The sequence below is a fragment of the Lytechinus pictus genome, chromosome 3 (assembly GCF_037042905.1).
Source record: "Lytechinus pictus isolate F3 Inbred chromosome 3, Lp3.0, whole genome shotgun sequence".
Classification (NCBI taxonomy): domain Eukaryota; kingdom Metazoa; phylum Echinodermata; class Echinoidea; order Temnopleuroida; family Toxopneustidae; genus Lytechinus; species Lytechinus pictus.
Window position 1 is genome coordinate 37,960,687 of NC_087247.1, and position 23,684 is coordinate 37,984,370.

Below are 23,684 nucleotides of genomic sequence, written 5' to 3' on the forward strand. Positions count from 1 at the left end.
ATTCAATGTTTTAAAGCAGTCAATCAGGTTTAGAAGTAGATTTTGTATTGTTTATATTGACTATTACATAATTGAGTGCTGTAAGCTTCTTTGACATAGATTTGTGCCCTTGTTGTGTGTTGCATAATGCATACAATTTGTCTTGCATAAGAGAGACTGTTATGTCAGGAACAGTATTCAAAGTTTAAAGTACACAAAGGGTCCAGCGACAGCTAGCTATAGTTGAGCAATAACATTTTACTTTATACATGGTGTCTGTATCTCTTTTTGGGGGGGCACTTTTATGCCTCACTTTTTATTTATTTTTTCATTTATTCATTCGTATATTCATTTATTTTTGTTATTATTTTGAATATTTTCATTTCTTTATTTTTCAAATCTTTTGTCAGGAGTCATTATTATTTATGTTTTTGCATTGTCAATCTGCCTTAGGGGAGACCGGGGTTAGTTGGAACATTTTTGACAAAAATGGCTGTAAAATCCAAATAGATTTTATTCGAGAAACAATCTATATATCAGCTTGAAGCATATATCTAAGGGCTTCATATGTACCCCATAAGATTTTAAACTCTATTATGGTTACTGAAAAAACCCACCTTGAACAAGACCATCGCAAACGTTCCAACTTACCCCAATACGGGGTAAGTTGGAACATGGTGAGGGGTAAGTTGGAACACTGCATGGTAAATTAAGAATCATACTAAAACTACTTAAAACTGTAATATTACATGGTTTTAGCCAATTTGCTTTATTTTATTCAAGTTCAAAATATTAAAGTGTGGATTTGTTGAACTTAATGTTTTCTATTATACAGCCACTCACGCAAGCAGACTGATTAGTAGAATTCCGCATATTTGGGTGTGTTTGATTTTACATGCGATTAAGTGTACTATCAGCAATTTCATGTACTTCTGCATCAAATTTATAAGACAAAAATTAATTGTTTATATTTTTTTTCATTAATTAATTATGCAAATAAGCATATGAAATTTGCCCTAATTTGTTGTTTTTTGTATGTTTTTGCCTTTAACTCTATTTATTAAGCTAGTAGAATGCTAATTTTGGTGAGATTATCAATTTTCACATTTATAACAAATATCCACCAAAAATTGCATAAAATATAATTTATGTATCTTTTTTCTTTTTTTTTCTTTTTTTTTCAAACCTTTGTTTTTTTCCGATGAACTTTGTCGGGACTCTTTTGCAATCATAAATACATGTAGCATAAAATAAATCTATTTGAACCAACAAAAGTAAAAAATAATCATACATTTATGACTTTTGGTTGAAAAACACAATTTGCATTGACCTTGTACATGGAATCACGTTTTTGAGCAATTTTGGATCCGAACATGCATGTACAAAATGTTGCGTAATTTCGAAACCGCGCACACAGGCATTGCAAAAGTCAGCGAGCAGTGTAGTAAAAAAAAATTCGCGCGAGGGGGGAGTGACGAAATTTCTCGAGGCGGGGGGGGGGGGGAGGGCTCAAATTGACCCCCCCCCCCAGTTTGATAAGGGTTAATATTGCATTAGGGGCCTACAATAGGCCTTAAATGCACACTCAGACCTAACTGATAAACAAAACAAGCATGGTATACAATACATGTTCAGAAGAGTGTGAAATAATTTATATATTTTTTTCTCATATCCAATGTTTTTATTGATAATTATGTTTGGGGTAAGTTGGAACATGTTCCAACTAGCCCCTTAAAATTTGTTCCAACTAACCCGGAGGCCCATTTGACGTTTATAAGCTTACAGCACAAAAAAGGGACTTCACCATGGCATATTAATAACCTCATTTTGTAGCTTGAAATAAGTGTCTATTATAACCCCAAACTGGCCAACTTGATCTATAAACTTCCCTGAGATAATCAAACATTTCTGAAAGAGAAAAAAATTACTCAGAAGGTAAAAAAACAAAAATTCCTTTCGAACGTCGCCAGGCTTGTTGCACATGTGTTGTCTGTAATATGGTGGATGGCTGTTGATAATGACAATAAATTGAGGGCAGTATTGCAGAAATTTATTTTAAGACGTTAAAGAAATTAACAATGTTTCAACTTACCCCACGTTCCAACTAACCCCGGTCTCCCCTATACTATCAGGATTCGAAACAATTGTATGTACTATAATGTATACATATATGTACAAGCAAAAGGGTCAAGTTTGGTTGGTATATCACATGAAAAATAGTAAAGGTACAGGTACATTGTAGTGTATGTATTATTGTGCATACTGTTCCTGTTTACTTCATAGATGAGTTGGATGAAAATAAGGAGCCTTTGATTTTCAACTTTTCCCAATTCATTTTCTAGATAGAATGGTATTTATACAGGTATCGTTCATTGAAATTATAAGTCATTAGAAATTGTATGCTTAAGCTACAATGTTGGCTAAATTCTTGAACTAATTCAAAGTGTATACTTATTGTAAACAAGTCAACATTGATGCAACTATCCCATTACATTTGGATCATAGAACATTCTTGAGAGAGGATCAATTAGATGCTGAAACCTTAGATGCACAAAGAGAAGAAGAGAAGAGAAAACAAAGATTAGAAGAAGAAAGGAAAAGGCGTTTAGATGAACAGAAGATACAGAAATTAGAATCGTCTAATGCAATTGGTAAGTTATTGAATTTAATGGGTAATAGAAACTTTATTGTATTATTTAGGGAATAACTTTCAATAAGAAAAAAAAATGAAGAAATAGTTTAAGAGAAAAATATGTGGTGTTATGCAACCAGTCAGCATAATAATTTCAGTATCACACTGAAAGAAATTGTAGACAAATTTTATTGTGATTTTCCTTACATGGGGATCCAATTGTTGGACACCAGATGAAATTAATATTTCTAATCTTAGATATATTTGAAAAGTTTCAATTTTTTCATGATTCCTGATACACATGTCACTCTGCAGTAGAGAAACTACAAGAAGCTGTAGCAACAATATCAGCAGCCATCCCTGCTCTGACTTCATCAGTAAGTCCAGCTCCTGAGCCTGACATCCCAACTTCTGTAACAATCCCCGTTCCTGTTCCGGCCCCTGCAGAGTTTATTGTTGTGGATAGCGGCAGTGATAGCGACAAGGACGCCCATAAAGCCAACAAACAGGGTATGAACTTAACTATCACAGTAGAAATTCTGTTAACAATACTTTGTCAATCTTTATAAAGGACAGACATTGGGGGGGGGGGCAAGATAAGGGGAAAGAGGGATGAAAAGAGAGCTTGTATCATTTCTTACAAAGTTGCACTGTTAGTTTATAAGTGTATGCATAAAATGGCACCCGACTACTTCTATAGTTTATTTAGATACCCACACCGGCCTTCGGAGGGGACCTTAAGCCGTCGGTCCTCTGGTTGCTTGCTCACAAGCATTTATGCTTTCTTAGCAATCAGGTAAAAAAATCACCACCAATCAAAAAAAAAAAAAAACATTACAGACTTCGTTCTAGTGAAGACACTACAATTTTACACATTCCTAGAGTTGTTTCAAAGGGGGGGGGGGAGCTAGTTTTGATTTTTGCAGTCCCATATTATGGAATAGTTTACCAATTCACCTTCGATCATGTTCTTCTGTTGAATTGTTTAAAAGACATTTGAAAACATACTTATTTTTGTTGTAGTGTAATTTTAATATTGGAGAGCAATTTTAATTGATTATGCGCTATATACATGTACATGTAAGTACCAATTTATCATTATTATTATTATTATTAATCATCATTGACCTAATAATGGGTTTTTGAGAGAATGCTCTCATCGACTAACATGAAAGTGGGATGCATCACAGTCATACCAACAAATTTTCTCCAGATCTGATGTTCTATTACGTTTCTTTAGAAGAAGAAAAAAATTGGTTAGTTTGGAGTAAGTGACCTTGGTGTTACTGATTACACTGTGGTTAGCAGGGAATTTCCCTGAAAATGCAAAATTGACAATAGAAGAAGCAATCTTAAAGAACAAACAATTTGGATGAGTCATTAGTTTATATCCTTGCTTAAAGACACTTCCCCTTTCTAAATCAGTCCTTTTTTTTTCAATATTCATTGATGCATTCGATGATGCCAATGATCGTTATATTCCTACACTGTAAATTCAACATCCATATATATGACTCTAGATGTAGATGTCTGAGACAACTTTGAATGTGCCTGAACATGTCAGTATATTTGTGAAAATTAAATGGGGAATCAAATTTTGTTTACATCTGTTTAATCCAAATATCACAAGCAATAGGAAAATTCTTTCTGTTACTATATCAATTCTAATTTTTAGTTGATTATGACACTTTATGTAAAACCAATGGATCATACGATATATTCAGCTTTACATATGTACATACATTATCTATTTATGATACGGTTTGTCTGTCAACCTTTAGTTACTCATATTGTGTTAGAAGTAGTGGTTTAATGAAAAAGTCACATGATAAGTAGCTGATGACTGAAAGGTACATACTTGCTGTACAAAAGAGGTACTTGTGAAAGTTTCTTAAGCTTATAGCTAGTTATGAATGGTTCTATAACATATAATCTCTCACTTTGTTATTATCAGTCTTGAAGAGAATATGGTTTATGATGCATGGTTTGTGAAATAAGGATAAATTTCAATGAAAGTTTTTTTTTTATAATTATTTATCATCTGTCATTGATTGTATTCCAACAGAGAGAGAGGTAATTACGATCAGTTCCGATGAGGAGGTCACACTTGTCAGCGATGGTAGCGATGATGAAGAGGAGATGGACATGGTCAGCATCGGGATGCATACCAATGATGAAACCAATGTACCTGATGTCCATGGCCGTGTACTGGTCAATGTCAACCATCCTCCAGATGACCCTGACATATACCTCCCTAACCACATTGCTCAAGCAGTCAAGCCTCATCAGGTAGGTATTCCTTGACAATTATCTGAAATGTTTCCAATTTTTCATGTGTAACTCTGAAGAGACTATGTGTACAAAAACTTTGTCATATGTTTATTATTATTATTATTTGGCGTCACCTTTGCCTGGGAAGTGAAATCAAACTGAATTACTGTAACCCACAGGTCTCTCCTCCCAATATACCTGATTGGGGGAGTGCAGGTTTCTTTAGAGTGAGATTAAAATTGATTAATGAGAAGCTACAATGTAAATAGAAGGATTTGATATCTGATCAGCTGCAGAACAAAGCAACAGATACTGTAGGTTTAGTACAAGTTGGATAGCAAATGAAAAAGAGTCACCATGATTTAATTAACTATATTATTTCAGGTATTACAATATAAATCAATCATTCTGTTTGTCTGCTGATTGGTCTGTCATCTTTTCAATTTTGTTTTGAGTTGTTTCAGAGGTCACTTAATCGATATTTCTTGTTAGAATGATGCAGATATCACAGATGTTAAAGTAGTCTTTTATATTCAGAGTGGAATTACATGTATATTTTTGTAGGGTTCATTCATCATAGATTTCATTATGCCAATCCATTCTCTCTTTGTTTTTCTTTCTTTAAAGGTTGGAGGTATTCGTTTCTTATATGACAATCTTGTGGAGTCTCTCCAGAGATTCAAAGCTAGTAGTGGTTTTGGATGCATTCTTGCACACAGTATGGGACTGGGCAAGACACTCCAGGTAAGACGAATGTTAAATCGGCAAATTGCTTGTTTCATCATGCTTATATTTAGCTTAATATGATTGAGATATAATTTGCATCATGAATTGTCAAAAGTATGTATAATTAAAAATTCTGCAATTAACAGTCCTGGACCCAATAAATTGTTGTGATAAGAAAAATGAATTGTTTTTCTAACCCAAGTAAATTTTATGTGTTTTGGTATTATTAATATACTTTAGCAGACATTCATTATAGTTGGCTATATCATTGAGCAAATCATCTAACCATGTACCCGTGGAACAACAAACATTTACATTGTTCTTCATGGATGTTGAAAATACCAGATGCTGTTACAGTACTAATTAATTACGGTTTCTCTTTCCCTTACTCTTTTGGCCATAGTGCATTGCATTCATCAGTATCTTCATGAAGTACACCAAAGCACACACAGTCCTGTGCATTGTACCAATCAATACATTACAGAACTGGCTTGCAGAGTTTGATATGTGGTGTCCAGAGAGACCTAGACATTTTAACATCTATGTCCTCAATGACATGCACAAGACAACAGCATCAAGGGCAAAGGTCATTGGTAAGAGTTTTAATTTCTACCCATAATACTCCTCCTGGGCCGTGTAACAATAAGGGTTGCATCTGATTGCAAATATGAAAGAACAATTCTGATTGAACCTTAGACCTTGGACAGTATTTGGAACAAAACTTTTCATGCAACACTAATTGTAATTGGCCATTGCTATTTAGCAGTTGATTGTTAACGTGTAGCATTTTATGAAAGGACTCGTCAGGCATTTTATTCGAGAGTTACCATAGTAACAAAGCTTTTCTGTCAATCAGCCTCTTGGAAAGTTGTCTAATCCGACTTGTTGGACAAATTTGTTTATATAACTTGCCAGGTATCAGCTTTTCCCTGTTTTTATACTCATGAGAATGAAATGATGGGTTTGCTGAAGGTAAACCTAGGTATTATTTTATTAAATTTGTTAACATGGACACATTCAATAGCCTCAGTCAAAGACCAGTTCTTCTTAGCCAATCAGTTCTAAGGATTTCACTGATATATCAGAGAATGAGACATTATTGGTGTTACAGTGGTAGTTTCCATTGCTTAGTACCCCTTATATGCTTATAGTGAATATGAAATTATTTTTTATATGTGTGCTGGCTGTTAGAATTTGTATAATTTTGCCATATCTAATCATTCTTCAAATAGGAGCATCTTTTAACATGTCTCATTTACATGGATTTCAATTATCTTGACTCCATATAATCACCATGTTTCCTTTAAAAAGATGGATAAGGTCACATCCTTTATTTGTTTCTTTTATCAGCTGAATGGAGGCAGAAAGGAGGTATTCTCCTTATGGGTTATGAGATGTACCGTCTGCTGGCGAGATCCAAGCAAGCCAGCCTTGGACGACCTAAGAAGAAGACCAGCAAATCGGGGAAGTCATCACCTCAGGTCATTGACATTGATGAAATGGAGGCAGCACAAGAAATGGCAATAGGTAAATTAAATAATTATCACTTTACATATATATTTGGCTGTATGGGACTATTTAGAATAATGATGCCACAATATAATGCAAACTCAGTATTAGGATAGAACTTGAATGGTATTTTTGCATAATAGAAAATTGTTATTTTGTAGGTGTTTTGTACTAGACAGTTAACTATTGCTGAGAAAATATCAACTTGATGAAGTGTATACGGAAGATTTTTTTAATTAAAAGATATTTTTTATTACTTCATGAAAATTACAAACACTTTTCTTGTAGTTTTCTTCAAAGCTTGACTTACGAGAGTTTCATGACCTTACATTTTATTTCTATTAATCAATCGTTACATACATGTTCTTTGGTCTTACATGTGACCATCCATTGTTAAAATACAAAATAATTATTTGGTCTTCACACATCAAAATACATGTATAATGAAATATAGAAAATTAGCTAATATGAAATATATACTTCTCTACTTGCCACCAATATTTGAGAGTATGTCCTTATACACCTGATTTCCTTGTCTTAACAAACCTTGCAGATTATGCACATCATAATGGAGTAACCCCTAGCCTCAGTCCTCATTTTCTCTTTAATTCTTAAATCTCTCTGTGAAAAACTTCTATATCAAAATAAGTAGTCATCATTTTAGTGCTTTAAGGATCTGTTCTTTTAAATTTGTCATCAAAGCTCATAATTGATTTTGGTTTGATTATTGTTGCCTTTGAGCTGGTTGGTCCAATACAAATGATGTGTTTTGTTTGTCAGATATGAAGGCAGCATTGTGTAATCCAGGACCTGACATGGTTGTTTGTGATGAAGGTCACCGGATCAAGAACAGTCATGCTGGTATCTCACAGGCTCTAAAGAACATCAGAACAAGGTTTGTACACATGAACTTTCACATCAACAGATGAGGGGCGGCACCAGGGTAATTTGATTGGAGGGGGTGGCCTAGAGGTGACTTCATTACCCAGCACACTTTTTTTTATTACTTTCACTTTCTTCTTTCTTTGTTCTTGTTCTTTTATCATTTTTTCTCGCCTTTCTAGCTTTTATCTTACTACTTGAAAAATAAGGGGACAGCGCTGCAATGAAATTCTTGCTTTATGTAATTGATAAGTTTGTTCCAATTTTATTCTCCCATGCCTTTACACATAATTGTTTAAACTGTAAAAGAATTACTGTAAAAAAAAAATATGAACTTTTACTTTTGAAATGGTTTGTTCTATTAATGAACATCATCAGGGATGCCACTTTTCCGTCTTTATACGGAATTCCGGCTTTTTCCCTGCTATCTGCCTTATTTCCGTATTTCCGACTTTTCCTGTTTTCTGTGTATTAAAAAAATCAGAAAGTCCTCCTTTTTTCCCCCTCTCTCTCTCGATAGCGATGCATGTCGATCGACCGAGTGAGAGATATTTCCCGAAGATATTTGCTATTATACAGTACATAATTTATAAATGCGCGCACTGCCCACTACGTTCATTGAGTTATGCTTTTATCAAGGCTTTCCGATTAGAATTCTCGATATCCTGGCCAATCAACGCGAGCGTCAAGTTCCGAACGCACGCACATAGACAAACGCAAAGCAGTGTCACGATATGATAGCGACTGGTAAATACGTCTGTAAAGATAACGACGTCATCCAAGATGGCAACTTACGATGACCAATGAAATTTTTTATCATCATTTAAAAGGAATTAGCGGTAATTGCGGTCTAAGGTACGATGTTTCTGAATTTTTTATATTTTCTCGTAAATTTGGATGTAATTATTTTTTTATTATGTGACATTTTATGTACAAAAAACGATCCGAAAATCGGGTTTCCGCCGAATGTTAGATCTAACATTACTGCTGCATGCTGATATGTAACCCAGGGTGCTGATACGTTGTCTTTGCGTACGGGCCAACAACTCTTCAGTTTATGTATTGGTGAGTGGAGCCAACGCGGTTCAGCGGAACAACCAAAATACAGAGACTGAAGCTTTTGGTCTAGCGTTCTAGCAGCAACACACAACAACTAACTACCGTCAGTTTTTTAAACCTTGACTTCATAGTCATCAATCACAACAAGGTATGAAGCTACTTGGTCCTTTCCTCCCTAAATTTGAGGTGGGGGACGGACCCCCCCCCCCCCCTAGAATTTCTGTTGATAACTTTTTTTTTTTTTTTTTGGCTTGTCCATTTTTTTACCTGTGTCCATCCCAAAATTTAAGGTGGACCCCCCCTAAATTTTTTGGCTTCTGCTGCCAATGCCCCAATTCACTGTTCTTGGACACTGTCCCTGCCCGCGATAAGTTTCAGTATTTTTGGAGGACACCTAGTGGCATCCCTGCATCATGTATTTTGCTTAACGGGTTTAATTTTCTAAGACTTGTGATTACCTCCTCTGAACCACTACAGAATCAGCTTAGTTATCATATTTCAAACTTTTTTTCTTTAACTCTCTTGCAGACGGAGAGTGGTTTTGACTGGCTACCCATTGCAGAACAACCTCCTGGAGTACTGGTGTATGGTGGACTTCGTCAGGCCTAACTTTCTTGGTACTCGCCATGAGTTTGCTAATCTCTTTGAGAGGCCTATTGCTAATGGACAGTGTATAGACAGTACACCTTATGTAAGTCACCTAGAATTGTATCTAGCCCTTCATTTTTTTTATTTAGTTCAGATACCTTTATTTATTTCAACTATGTAAAGTGATAATTGACTTTAAATTGGTTAGGAATGAAAAGAGGATACAGGATTTTTTTTTTTTTTTTTTGCATTCCATACTAGTTACAGACATATTTAAGCAGTAAAGTGTATTGTCTGCATATGATAAGCAGCTCGGATGCTACACAATGGATAAAGGATGGAAGCATAGAATCATGTACATTGGAATTTACTTTATTGTAAATTCTTCGGTTTGAAAAAATAATGCTTACTGATATTTCTAAAACCACTGCTTGCCTGCTTTTATGCTTTAAAACTACTAAATCTAATGAACACTGAATTGTCCTACGATCGAATGAAATATATGGAAAAAGAGAGAGCCTCAAAATGAAGACTGTAAGGAAAGTCAAATCCAGACTTGATTCACACTAAGCAATTGTTTTTTTACTCTGCTTTCTATTATGGTAGCAAAAGCTCACTGTAATTGAAGAAGAGGAAAGGGATAAGATGAGAATTTTGATTTGCAAGTGATGAATAGGTATGGTCATTTTATCTATAAACGAGAGTTTAGGAATTCTATAATGAAAGTCTGAACTTGCAAAATACAGGTTCAATACAAGAGATAAAATTTCTTGTGCAATCGTTTGCAATCATTTGGTCACAATATATGTCGCACACAATCACAATGCACACCACTAATTGTGAAAGGGGCTTTACAAGGTCACTTCTTAAGGAATATAATTTTCTAATGCTCTCATTTTACCCCTGTCAACAGGATGTGCGATTGATGCGGTATCGAGCCCATGTCCTTCACAGTCTCTTAGGTGGTTTCGTCCAACGTCGAGGCTTCAACGTTCTTCTTTCTACACTACCACCGAAGGAAGAACATGTGATCATGGTTCGTCTAACATCATTCCAACGAGGCCTTTATATCCGTTTCATGCAGTGCTTCACAGAGGCCGGTGCAGGGGGCTGGTGTTCATCGAATCCTCTAAAAGCATTCTCTGTAGGCTGCAAGGTGTGTAGATTTCATTTCATTTGCTCAAAAACTCTTGTTTTAATACTAGTATTGATTCACATTAGACTCTCAGCCCCCATAATATTCCAAGTTAGTGTCCTATAATAAAAAAAACCTAATCCTCAGTATCCATACTATCCCTTTAATTCATAGTGTATGCACATTCTCAACTTCCCAAGGACTATTTCAGACAGGTGCTAAGAAAACTAAATTGATCCTTCTGGATGGGCTTTTATAAACCTGGATAGAAAAGGGGAATGTTGATAAGGGTCATAACAAAAGAAGATTCAGTACATACAAACTTCAAATGAAGAAGTGGAAGAATAACTTGTTTCATTCAATGTGGCAATTCATAAACAATTCAAATTTATTCATGGTTTCATGCTGGTACATAAATACCATCAAATACAACAGGTTGGGCTCTACTCTTTTCAATACTTCCTAAGCGGAAGTTTCTATGTTTTCACATTTTATACAAATTCATACAAATTTCTCACTTCAATTGTATACATCTTAGATCTGGAACCATCCAGACATTCTTGGTGATCTGTTGAGTGAAAGAGATAGTTTAGCAGAAGACCTGGATGCTGATCTAGATTTACCTGAAGTTCAGGCAAAGTAAGTTACATGTATCTCCAATGGGGGATTATTTATTTAGGTTTAACTGAATAAATACTGATCAAAAGCTTTTTTTAAGTCATATAAATTACATGAGAAGAAGGAATGCAAAATGTTTCATTTTCTGTGTCAAATTGTTATCAGTATTTTCTATTGAATACTAAAAAAATACCACTAAAATCCACCATACTGATAATTCACTGTATGTTGTTTGATATTAGGTGTTTGTCATGTTAAGCAAGTCTTGCTCGCAAACATGCATACACCAACTAATTGGTTTATCTACATGACCAGGAGTTATAACAGCCAAAAAGTCATCAAAATGATTTTTTTTTTCAATTAAGAAGATCAATTATTTAAAGCTCGTGGATAGTGTTGGTAAAGGATACAAAAATTCCAGTTGAATGGATCTTTCCTATTGAATAACGATTGCTGATGATGATTCGATGCGAAATTGACAGAATTTCTTCTTGGAAATATTAAATTTTAAATAAACTCCGAGAAATAAAATCATTCTCCTCGGCTGAATTTCAAAGACAGTTCGCTGAATTTATGCGCACTTATATAGCGCCCACTTTCGTCCACGACTGATTTTTCCCCCTGTTAGTTGATCACTAGCCGTTCCACTTTTAGCAAACCGAAATATCCCTGCGAGAGCGTAGTCTGCTAATTCCGTGTACGCGCTCGTCGATCATTGTTCCTTAGTTTTAGCATGGCCTCCGTCGAGTTTCTCCCCCAGCGAGTTCGGCGAGGAGCACAGGAAACCGTTGAATTTTTGTTAGATGGGTTAGATAATTATTTTTAAAAATGTGGACTAACTTACCCCTTATGCTGTCCCTCCAACCTGTAGTTCACATGTTACAGTAGTTTATTTTGACGTTCATGAAAACGTATTAGAGATGAGTCTGTCAAAATTTTGGCTACAAATTTCCACGTGCGACAAGATTGGTTCATGGTTCTTGAAACTGCGAGATACATTATACTGCATGCTGCATGCGATGCGATGCGATGGACATTGGTCACGCTCGCTCAGCTCGGCGCTTCGGCCTGACATTCTCTCACGCTTTATCCAACTCTATGCATTCTGTTCATACACAGTTTTGCGTGTACGATGTGTTCATGTCTTTCACGTCATATTTCAGCGCATGCATTGGGGAAGGGAAATTAATTTGGAAGTGGGAAAAGGGAGAAATTAAAGAAGAAAGGGAAAGGTAAAAAAAAGAGGATAACAAGTAAAGGAAAAGAAAGAACAAATGAGGCAAGGGAAACAGGAAATAAGAATGGAACGAGCTAACATGATAGCAGAGGCAGATCAATTTCGCGGCCAATATCACGAATATGGGGGGGGGGGGAATTTTTCACCCATTATTTTCCACGATCGACCGCTCTGAGTTGATTTTTGTTTCTTTCTTTCTTTGAAGGTGTAGACCTAACAGTCAGCTTTATTCTTATAAAACAACATAAATGCAGGGGCCGCAGAATGGTTTTCAAAGTGAGGGGGGGGGGCTGAGTCAAATGTTTTATTTTTTTGGGGGGGGGGTGACCATGCAAAAAATCACAATCAAATGGTCATTTTTACTTTTTTGAACACGGTTATGGAAAAAAGCAGGGGCTGGAGCCCCCCCCCCCCCCCTCACTTCCGCGACCCCTGAAATGTATAATCCTATACGTACTATTCAATATAGTGCGAGTGATGCGCGAGTTAAAATTTTTCGTAAATGTCATATTTTGTCCTGAAAATAAAACATCTAACTAATAACTATACTGCAAATACGAAGCACGAGCAGATTTTTTTTTCATATATATTCTGGCCTGATAAACAAGGGACCTGTTCTGATTGTAGTATTGAAGACGATACATAGGCCTATATAATTATGATGGCCTATTTCAAGAATGGAATAATGCGAGCGCGAAGTGCGGGCTGAACATTTTTGACATTCCAACAAGAAAATTGACATTCTAAGCATTAATCCTGAACTGAATAGGTATATAACTAGACAATACGAGCGATAAGCGCGATGGGGAAAATTAAGATTTAGAGCTAAAAACGGGACACTAGTTCATGTTTTGTAAGGCGTGAAGATGGGTAATTAGGCATCTTCCTACGTAATGCGAGCGGGAAGTGCGAGCAGAATTCTAATCTGAAAACTATTTCAAACACTGAAAATGAAACTGACTGGATGTGGATCGCACTCAATAAATGATTCAAGCGCGAAGCTCGAGCGGATATTTTTCGGAAATTATTCTGACCTAGGACGGGAACATTCTAAGGACATTTTGTCATATGAAAATAGAAATTATCTACCTATTAAGTGTCCCCAAGCGCGAGATGAAAATTCTTTCAATTATAAAAAAAGACAATATAGTTATTAGCAATTCATGAAATGTTATTGTTATCTTATTTATTACTCTAATAAGCCCAATAAGAGCGAGAAATTTGTTAATATCAATTTCTGAAAACTGGATATTCTAAGTATTTTTCTATTTATGAATAGAAGGCATTGGTTGATATATCTTTAACAATTAATGCGAGCGCAAATCACGAACCGATTTTTTTTAAAATAAATTGTCATGAAAAGGGATTTTAAATAGTTTGTTATAGAGATAAATAACTAACCAATCGAAATGTGAGCGCGCAGCGCTAGCTGATAGGTTTTGACAATCAGAGCTGATATGTTTTGACAATCAGACCTGAATAAGAATATTTTGAGAATTTATTGTAAATACGAAGACTAGAGATTGGGTACTTGACAAATAATGCGAGCGCGTAGCGCGAGCTGCATTGATACTCGATCAGACCATAAACGGACTACGGCTGCACATTAAAAAAATCAATTTGTAAATCAAGCAACGTGATATTTTAAGCTCCATATCAGCCCATTGAGGATTATTTGTATCTCGATATCAAACATGCAAGTGCGAGCGAAAAATTCATATAGTGATATGAAAGATTCTTATTTTTTTTGTATTTTCCAAGTCTTCTTCTCACCTTATTTTTTTCATTTGTCTTCCTCCTCTTTTCCTCCTTTTTTTCTCCTCTCTTTTCCCTTTTTTTATTTTCCCCACTCCTAGAGGGACCCGGGAACTTCGCCCTGGATCCGCGCTCGCATTATTCATGTTATTAATCTAGAAAGATCCCAAATTACTCATCCTTTTCATTATTTACAAAACATGAATGATGTGTCCCGTTTTAGTCTAAATCTCTTTTTTTACGCTCGCGCTTCGCCCTCGCATCAATAGTTCAGTGATATACATATCCTGTTTACGTTTACAAAAAAGCTTAGAATTTCCCTTCTTTAGGTAAAAATGTACTTCTATTTGATTGTTGAAATATGCAACGCATTCATGGCTAACTGCAAGACGTCCTTGACAGGTGCATGGTTCCTTTTCGATCAGATCAAAACGTATATTTAAAATTTCTGTTCACGCTTCGCAGTAATTATTTAGTTGCATATATACACGATTCGTTCAGGCTCACAAACATTGCCCAGAATGTTAAAATTTCAAATACAAAATTAGCTCGCGCTTCGCGCTCGAACTATTTATATAAGGCTTATGAGATTATTAAATATTTATGTTGATTTATAGGAATACAGCTAATGGACTACCCCTTCAAATAAACATACATAAATCAACTTCGAGCGGCCGATTGTGGAAAATGTGACTGAAAAATCCCCCCCCCCCATATCAGCGAAGCTGGATCCGCCCCTGTACCCAACATATCATTTGTAAATATGCCTCTATAAAGGAGCTATATACAGTTATTTACTTGTGTTTCTGCTCAGACTCATTAGAAAGGTGCAAATTGGAAACTTGAAACTGATCATGCATCCAGTGCCATTTGGCCAGGGTATACCAATCATGGTACAAGAGCGATTTATATAGTTTATGGCAATATCGAATTGGACTGTGTCAGGCAAGGTCGCCAATTATAGTAAAAAGATTCTTATAAAATTTTACGTTGTGAAGAAAGTTCAAAAATGGTCACTCGTTTCGTGTTAGATGTCAAGTAAGATTTTTTATTTATTGGAACGTGGAACAAAAGAAAATGTATCATTTTGGATTTTGAAATAAAAATTGGTGGAAACAGCAAAACAGACGGGCCCATATTTTATAATGGCAATTTTCGTACATTTAGCTCTATTGTGCAAGACTCTCTTACACTGGGGAAATGAAACAGAATATATGATAAATGACCATGCATGAATGAATGAATAAATGCATACAATTATTAAAGTAAATAAATAAAAATGTATGTCTATGAGCAATTTTCAAAATATACCTTGGTCGCCCCCAGCCCTGATCCGCCAATTTACATGTGGAAAGAAAAATTATGGGAAAACTGGCGTATATGCTGTATTCTCGACCGCTGGTCTTTCTCACATTCATAAAATATTTTGGGAATAAGTTTTGACTTTATAAAATTATGAAGTCAGAGATCTTTTCATTACAAGAGATTCGTACTTTGTTTCGTTGACAAACAAAAATTACACGTTTTATACAGCCGAAGGCCAAATACTTGCTCGTGCAGTATTATTTTGTCCACCCTTATGCGATTGGTGAGGTTGGGGGGGGGGTAGGCCTATTGGGGAAGGGATAGGCCATGCAGTTGAACAAATAGGCATTTTCACAAGAAAGTGTGTGTGAAGAAATAATATTACTTCAATGCACTATGAATTATGATGCAATTAATTTAGGCCGATATCGCAACATGTTTGTTTTGGGTTTTTTTTTGCTTTTCTCTCACTCATAACAGTCCGAGTGACAATATATATCCGGTTATTCATGAGGGACGTGTATCGTTTGGTTGTCAAGTTAGAAACAAAGAATTGCAATAATAAAGTTTGTCAGACTAGACAAATTTCCAACGACTCGTTCCCATGCAGCTCGATCCCCACCCAACCCCCTCCCCTACGTTCTTTCTTTCTCTATATAATTTCTTTCTTTCATTGCATTTTTTCCCCTTCCCGTTCTTTCACCTCCTTTTTCTGATAATGACTTGAAAATCGATCAGTGCTTGGCTTGTAAATCATTGTCCCTGCCATTTTTTTTGCATCTCTCCCACAGTTCAATGTTTAATTAAAGGTCAAGTCCACCCCAGAAAAAAAATGTTGATTTGAATCAATAGAAAAAAATCCAACAAGCATAATTTTGAAAAATTCATCAAAATTGGATGTAAAAATGAGTAAATCAGTATGGCATTTCCAAATTTCACATAGCCTATATTTTTCACAAAATAGTTATATGCACAACTCAGTATTATGCAAATGAGAGTTGATGATGTCCCTCGATCACTACCAACCGCGTAGCCAGGATTTCATTTTGGAGGGGGCGGTAAATGCACGCGAAGCGTGCCAACACTTACAGAGCGCGCGAAGCGCGCTCCCTAGGGGGTGGGTGCAGGGAGGGGGAGTTTCCCCCTCCCTTGCGAAGCTTTTGGTGTTTCATAAATTAAAATGAAAAGGAGCCGTCTCTCTTGTCTTTAGTACCTATATATCAGCTCCAATTCAGTTGACTATATTGTGATTTTGAACATTGTTTTCAAAAAAGATTGTGAATGCACAAAAAAGGAATACAATGGAGGAAATTAAAATGATAATAACCCCGTGCGAAGCGCGGAAACTAAAGCGTTTTATCAATTTTTTGCCATGAAAAGGGTCCCGAGAAAACGGTATTCTCAAACACATATTGGATACTTCCCTTGGAAAGATCAGATTTGATTACAAACAATTTAGCGACAGTGCATATCTTTAACTCGCAAAACAGAGGAGAAGAAGTGTATATGCCGGGAGGAAGATATTCCTCCCCGCGAAGAACAACGAAACTCTGAAATTTCAAAGGGCAGACGTTTCATCAAATGCAGATATCTCCAATACCCGATCGGCTCTAATTCAATTAATTTTCTAAGATTATTGAACTTCATTACAAGGAAAATAGTGCGCAAAAAGTTGAAACTTCTGTGATTTATTGAAATTATATAAAAAGGATACCTAATTTCTTTGACTTATCCTGAAGCGCTTCATTTTGAATTATAAAGAAACTTTGGTGTCATTCAAAATTTCAAACTGAGGGCGCAAAACAGGACAGGAGATGAATGTGCAGGGAAATGACATGAAGTTTAATAGAATTTGATAAAAAATATTGTACTTTTTTATTTAATAAGATACGAATTTTATACCTTCCTCTTTTTAAATTAGGAACCTGTTTGCCCCAAAAATTATGGTTGTTTAGTAATGAGCTGAAAAGCGGGAGAAGTTGACTTTATGGAGGTGACGGCAGAAATTGATATAAAGATTTCACCCAACCGGAGCCGACCCGACCAGAAGTTGCGCGATCAATAAAAAAAAGATAACTTCATATACTTCGGCCTAACCATGCCCTAATGTATACATTTGAACTTTACCCGGCAAGAAACACATATATAGCTGAGGTGGAAAAACAGGGTTAGAGAAAGGGTGGGGGGAACAATGGAGATCTTCAATATTGTCATTTAACCGCGCGCAGCGCGGAAGCAAAATTCATATATAAATCTAGAGCAAGAGTGAAGGAGTTTCTCTTTTGAGAAAAAAAAAGAATAAAAAGAAAAAAAAAACTCAAAGCTATACCTTTCTTCCCTTTCCTCCCTTCCCTTTTCCTTTTCTCCTCTCTTTTTTCTCTTTTTTTCTTTTTGGGGACGTTTTTTTTTTTTGGGGGGGGGCGACCGCCCCCACCGCCCCCCTGGCTTGTTTGAATTATATTTCAATTAGAGATTTGAAAATAAGGACCAACCTGACTGAACCATAGATATAATCCTCAGCGGTTATTCCACATATTCAGGAAAAAAATAAAATTATGGGGAAATATATAAAATGATATCGAGGCCCTATATCGACGTTACACCCGACCCACATTATTATTTTTATTGTTCTTTTGGTAGGCCTATTTAGTTAGTGAGATAGTGGTTATTACCATGTGAAATGGCCATATTATGGAAAGATATACGATCAAACTGAATAACATTATTTACAGAACTTTATCCAATAAATTACTTATTCCATAGGATAGCCAGTTTTCTGAAACTCGGCATGCTGAGCTGTATACTAGGCCCATGGTTTCGATTGAATCAAATTATCTCGGGACACGCAGGATCTCTCCATGTACATGACCAGTGAACTGAACTCTTCATGACCTTTAGGAGGCCCGGTATACAAGATCATTGCATGCAATGTATCTGTTGACCTTATTACGTAACGTCTCCACACGCACTATTCAACACAAACACACACACTCATACCGTACACCCACGCACAAGTGAATGAAATTCCCGGCCAGTCCTACTGCATACACAGAACATACATCCAACGTGCACACTATAGTCTACGAATTCAGACACAATTAACCCAAAGACTGTTTATATATCATTTTAGTGAGAATTAAATCAATGCATTTCCAAAACATAAACAGGATGCACAATCTTGGAATTTTCTTTGAATGTAAGGGTTCTTTCTGTTGGTTTCATTTTCCTTTCTTTTCTTTTGAATCATTAGAATCGTAAAATAAAACTTTTTGTCAATCTGAAACAACATGAGCTGAGGCTAATACGCGGGAAGTCGGAGAAGAACAAAAAAAAGAAGTTTTTCCCATTCTAATTCTGTGCTGTACGTTATATTCATTCTGATTTATAAATTGTTCCAGTGTTATATTAGCAATCAGAGAGCAGATACTTATTTGCAACAGCTAATATCGTGGTTGCATTTTTTTAATGGGGAAGATGGGACGGTCGAGGTTTGTTATATGCAAGCGGCCCCCAGCCAAGGGCAAGTTCAAACTTCAAGGAAGGTAGGAATGAGGTACGTACTCCTAATATCGATCAAGGCTGTTTAGATCTAAAGTCTGCTCTGCCGTTCGTTGTAATGTGATGCAATCATGCAAGGAAAGTCTGGAAACGGCAATGTATCTACGACTATGAGCTTTGTAAAACCATAGAGCTGTAATAGCTCTATGGTAAAACTGATTGACAACGCAATTGTGTAGCGAGGACTACATTATCGTTCTCGCGTAGCACACGCACGGCAGAGGCGGTGGTGCGCACTTTGAGTGTCTGCATGCAGCTACGTTTCAAAAAGCTGGGTATCCCGACAAAGTAAAATCCACACATGTAAGAGCATAATTTATCATGAAAAACACCTTTTCATTTCATATCATCCACATCATGACTGTTTTAGGACATACACATTCATATAATATACAAATTAATTAGAATGGTGACATGCCGATTTTGAGGAATTACCAAAACTATCCACCCTCTTTAAGAGGAGATAATACACTTTACACTTGGAATATCCTAATCTACTTTATAGCTAGAAGAATGTTCTCTACTATACACTGGTACTTTTGAGTAATGGATTAAAGATTACCAGTCTGACTCTGCCACTATTGTGCAATGGTGACAAAGAGAAGATTAGAGCTCTATAGAATTTAGCCAGTTGCCTACTGACACTGGGTAATCTCTAAACAAAGACTTTAGAATTACAGGGGTAGTCAATGTTTACATTTTGTTCAAGTATCAATGTAAGAGCATATTGCTTTTCAAAAAAAAAAAATAATAATATTAGTGTATGACTCTGACATGGTTGTCATAGAGCTCGATTAAAAAAATTCACACAGCACAATAGATTTGGTGGGTATTGTTTAACTAATTTGAAATCTGCCTAATTAAATAGGATTCATGTTATTTTTGTGTACATGTAGGTGTACAGGTAAGCAGAAAGGAGTCAAGAAACCAGCTGATGACCGGAGTCCTAGAAGGGGTGAAGGATCATCGTCCGGGGGCTATGTTGACAAGGTCCAACAAATCATCTCATTTGAATGGGTAAGTAAAAACAATTTATCCTAAAAAGGAATACATGGTGTACTGTGGAGCCATTGATTCTTTCTTTGCCATGGAAACCTTCAGAAGTTACTTAATGGTAACCAAGTTTCCTAGATTGTTTAAAATAAATCAGGTATCATTAATTTATTTAGTATCTTTTTTTACACATTGGATTATTTCCATTACATTGAAATCTCCTACATTCACAGTAATATATACTTTTTTCTCCTGTGCATTGTTATGTAAATATCACATTATTACATGGATATCAGTCGCAAGTCTAACACTTATTGTGTAATACCGTTTGATTATCATTCATAATATTGATTGAAGATGGAATATAATGCTAGTTCATCAAATTAATTCAAAAGGATTTGCGAAGTGGCAGGATCTGCATAAGGAGATAGTTTTCCTTCAAATTTGTGAGAACATAAGCGTAATTTTTTTTTTTCAAATTGAATTCAAAGAATCATATTTAGTCATTTATAAATTTTAAGAGAAAGTCTGTAAAAAACAAGTTGAAAATTGTTGGACCAATAAAATCAGTTTTGATGCAGTTTTAGTAAGCTTTAACTTGATTATATTATACTGAGGAGGAAAGACGTTTCCAATTAGAAAACCTTGTTAATTTTTCCAATTTCTGAACAATTTCTCACATTCTAGTGGATCATTTGGCATGCGCTTGTTTATACACACAAAATTTTGGTGGTCATGTTTCATGAATATCTGAAAAGTGATTTGAGTGTGACCACAATTCAATCTTATCTTTATTACACCATATATGATTGTATGCTTGTCTAGGCAAGAGACATCATGAAGAACTACACCAAAGATAAACTTTGCAGCGGAGGAAAGATCATCCTTCTCTTCCACATTCTTGAAGAGTCAATCCGTCTCGGAGACAAGATCCTTGTATTCAGTCAGAGTCTTAGCTGCCTATCAATCATTGAGAAGTTCCTTGCCAAGTCCACCATCCCTCAACCACCTAACCCACCTCCACTCATGCCAAGGGAATGGGTCCGTAACAAGACGTACTTCAGTAAGTTTTATAAAGCAGTCATCGATGTTAGGTGTTTGATTGCTGTTGTTATTTGGGCTGATGATTGAGATAGTGTTTATTCAGATAATGTTAATGTAAAAATGATGATGATGACAATGACGACGATGATGTTATACCGAGGTTGTTTTACCTGACTGCTAAGAAAGCACGAATGCCTGTGAGCAAGCAACCAGTGGACCAACGGCTTAAGGTCCTCTCCGAGGGACCTGGTAATGAGGATAAATGCCTTACCAAAGGGCACTAGCGCACCACTTGGGAATCGAACCCGGGTCACCGGAATCCGAAACCCCCGCTCTACCGACTGAGCTATCGCGCCTCCCCCAAATAATATGATGATTACAATGACGACGATGATGATTATGATTATGATGACAATGATGATGATGGTGATGGTATTGGTGATAGCGGTGATGATATTGGTGATAGTGGTGATGATGATGTTCCTACACAACAATTAGGGATTATTGTGTGGTGAAGAGCTGTGGTTCAGAAAGACAACTCTGTATGATGTACTTCATGTCTTAATTTGCAGGACTTGACGGAAGCACAGCTGTATCTGAGAGAGAGAAGATGATTAATCGATTCAACTCACCTGATAATAAAACAATCATGCTATTTCTTCTCTCAACAAAGTAAGTTCATGTTTAAATAGTCTAGTGAGAAAATAAATTGTTGTTAATCTTTAAAATATACACAACAAAAAAAGTAAGTCCCCACTTAAACAAACATCAATAATTTCCGAACCAATGCGAGTTTTTAATTCATTTTTACATGAGCGTGAAGGTAATTTTATAAGCTACCATCTGAGTAAATGTTATGGACGTATTTTACGTCATGCTTCAGTGAGCACCGCCAGAAGGCAAAAATGTCACTTTTCAAAAGTCACAAGCCAACTATCATGACTTTGATTCCACTTCTTTGGAACGAATTCCACATTCTCATCATGAAAAATAGTCAGATGGCTTGTAAAAGGTACTTTCTAAAAGACGATACAACTTATTTGGCTAAATTTCACGGTTGAATAAACACAAGTCCAAATTTGCTATAAATGGATTTTTACACATTTCTATCGATAAAAATGATCGAATATGATGACAATTACTTTTGGGAAGAGTATCTTCAACAATATTCATCATTTCACGGTTCAATGAACATCTATTGAAAACAAAAATACGATTTTCAAATATCATAGGCAAGTATTGTTTAATTTTGGTAACTGAAAATGATCTTTTCTCAACTTTTTCGTAATGTTCATGACCAGTTAACATGCTTCAATGATTCAAACGCGTTTAATTAAATATTCACGCTTGAATTAACATGTGGAATGTGATTAGCTCTTTTTTACGTTATTGGAAAAAATGCAATTGCTAACTATGGATATCTGTCACAAACCTCCTTGCATAGTTCATTTGATTTGATTTTTATGAAATTCCCGATTTCTTATGCATCAGTGAGCACACAATATTAAAAAATTATGCAAATGAGAAGAAAGTTGAAGGCCTTGGCCCCACTCTGTGCCGTATCGAATGGTTATTTTGGTGTGCGCGCCTTTTGGATTACTCTGAAGCCATGTGCGAAGTTTCATGAAATAACTGTTGGAAGAAGTAACAAAAACCGTCCATGAAACAAACCCTCATATCACATTTGTTAAAGTTTGGACTTCCTCTCTCATAGAAATTGTGTACATTATGGGTGCATATGTTTAAGAATAAGGAACCCCTTATTCAATATGGTGGAACTTTTTTCAAGGCTGTCTTTAGCAATGTCATTTGGCAGTAATGTTTATCAACCTATGGGCAGAATTCCGTGCAAAAATGAAATCGATATGTTTATTTATGGATGAGTGAGCAAAGTGGGAAAAGGGGTATTTTCAATGTCACAGACTCATTTTAAAGGGTAATAACGTAAATATTGGGGGCAAATTCGGTTTCAAATGTGACTTAATCGCTGTTGTTTTTGTCATCCATCATTTCTATCACCACACACTTTCTGAAATTTTGACATTTTCATGGTTGAGCGAGCACATTCGAAAACTTGGGAATGAATACTCTTTATACTGCATAAATGTATTATTTTCCGAACAATTTCTCGGGATCAGCTGAATTTATAGACAAATCAGTGGTGGATCCAGAATTTTAGAATGGGGAGGGGCCTATAATCGGGGGAGCCACCAACATTTTCAAATTTTAACATGTTCTTACAAGTTGTAGAGGATACTACCATAAACCCCCATCGTCACAATACATTGTGCTCACTCAACCATAAACATACGATATCAAAATTGTGTGTGGAGTGGCTAAATGATGGATAGTTAAACAGCATTCACACCATAAAACTCACCTAAAAAAATTTT

General features: G+C 35.9%; 1 protein-coding gene across 2 annotated transcripts in view; it reads left to right on the plus strand.

Moving 5' to 3' along the window:
• The window catches only part of LOC129257303 (helicase ARIP4-like), a 38,848-nt gene that overhangs the window by 6,172 nt on the left and 8,992 nt on the right, over positions 1–23,684 (plus strand). For both annotated transcript variants that reach the window (XM_054895597.2, XM_064096973.1), the window contains exons 3-15: positions 2,485–2,630; positions 2,927–3,121; positions 4,677–4,900; positions 5,510–5,626; positions 6,012–6,201; positions 6,959–7,135; positions 7,898–8,012; positions 9,587–9,749; positions 10,560–10,802; positions 11,320–11,420; positions 20,151–20,271; positions 21,073–21,310; positions 21,864–21,963. In XM_054895597.2, coding sequence (XP_054751572.2) covers positions 2,485–2,630; positions 2,927–3,121; positions 4,677–4,900; positions 5,510–5,626; positions 6,012–6,201; positions 6,959–7,135; positions 7,898–8,012; positions 9,587–9,749; positions 10,560–10,802; positions 11,320–11,420; positions 20,151–20,271; positions 21,073–21,310; positions 21,864–21,963 — 2,130 coding nt within the window. The remainder of the gene's footprint in view (positions 1–2,484; positions 2,631–2,926; positions 3,122–4,676; positions 4,901–5,509; positions 5,627–6,011; positions 6,202–6,958; positions 7,136–7,897; positions 8,013–9,586; positions 9,750–10,559; positions 10,803–11,319; positions 11,421–20,150; positions 20,272–21,072; positions 21,311–21,863; positions 21,964–23,684) is intronic.